Source organism: Eimeria mitis, genomic scaffold, assembly GCF_000499745.2.
Source record: "Eimeria mitis Houghton genomic scaffold, Emh_scaff1267, whole genome shotgun sequence".
Taxonomy (NCBI): domain Eukaryota; phylum Apicomplexa; class Conoidasida; order Eucoccidiorida; family Eimeriidae; genus Eimeria; species Eimeria mitis.
Window position 1 is genome coordinate 3118 of NW_013568509.1, and position 773 is coordinate 3890.

The following is a 773-nucleotide window of genomic DNA, read 5'->3' on the forward strand; positions in this document are numbered from 1 at the left end:
TGCAGCAGCTGCAGCTGCAGCAGCAGCAGCAGCAGCAGCAGCTGCAGCAGCAGCAGCAGTTCGTGCAGGCGGTGCAGCAGCATCTACACCGATAAGAGGAGCAGCAGCAGCACCAGAAGCAACAGCAGCAGCAGCATCCGCAGCGCCAACAGCAGCAGTAGCACCAGCAGCAGCAAAAAGCAGCGACAGCAGCAGCAACAGCAACAGCAGCAGCAGCAGCAGCAGCAGCAATGCATGCGTACCATGGAGAGGGGCTGCAGGTGAGCAAAGCGGCGAAACGAAAACGCATGCAGCCGAGGAGAAGACAAAAAGCTGCTGCTGCTGCAGCTCACAGCCCCACAGTTGCAAGCAGCAGCAGGAGCAGCAGCAGCAGCAGGAGCAGCAGCAGCAGCAGCAGGAGCAGCAGCAGCAGGAGCAGATGGAGACCAAGACACGAAATCAGACGCAGAAAGAGAAGAACCAAAATAACAAAAACCTGCAGACACAAAAATAAATAAATAAAAATAAATAAAAATAAATAAAAATAAATAAACAAATAAATAAATAAATAAATAAATAAAAGAATAAATAAATAACAATAAATAAACAAATAAATAAAAATAAATAAATGAAAGAATAAAAATAACAAATAAATGAATAGAGCACAACAAGAGAATAAATAAAACAAGAAACAAAAGAAAAAAACGAAAAAAGGAAAAAAACAAAAAAAAAACAAAAAGAGAAAAAAAACAAACAAACAAAAAGAAGAAAGAAAAAGAAAAAGAAAAAAAAAA

At 41.1% G+C, this 773-nt stretch overlaps 1 protein-coding gene across 1 annotated transcript in view; it reads right to left on the reverse strand.

Moving 5' to 3' along the window:
* EMH_0033390 (uncharacterized protein) overlaps window positions 1–773 on the reverse strand; it is a gene marked incomplete at both ends in the record, with an annotated part of 4993 nt that overhangs the window by 2473 nt on the left and 1747 nt on the right. The window contains one exon of the mRNA XM_013494739.1: window positions 333–475. Coding sequence (XP_013350193.1) covers window positions 333–475 — 143 coding nt within the window. The remainder of the gene's footprint in view (window positions 1–332; window positions 476–773) is intronic.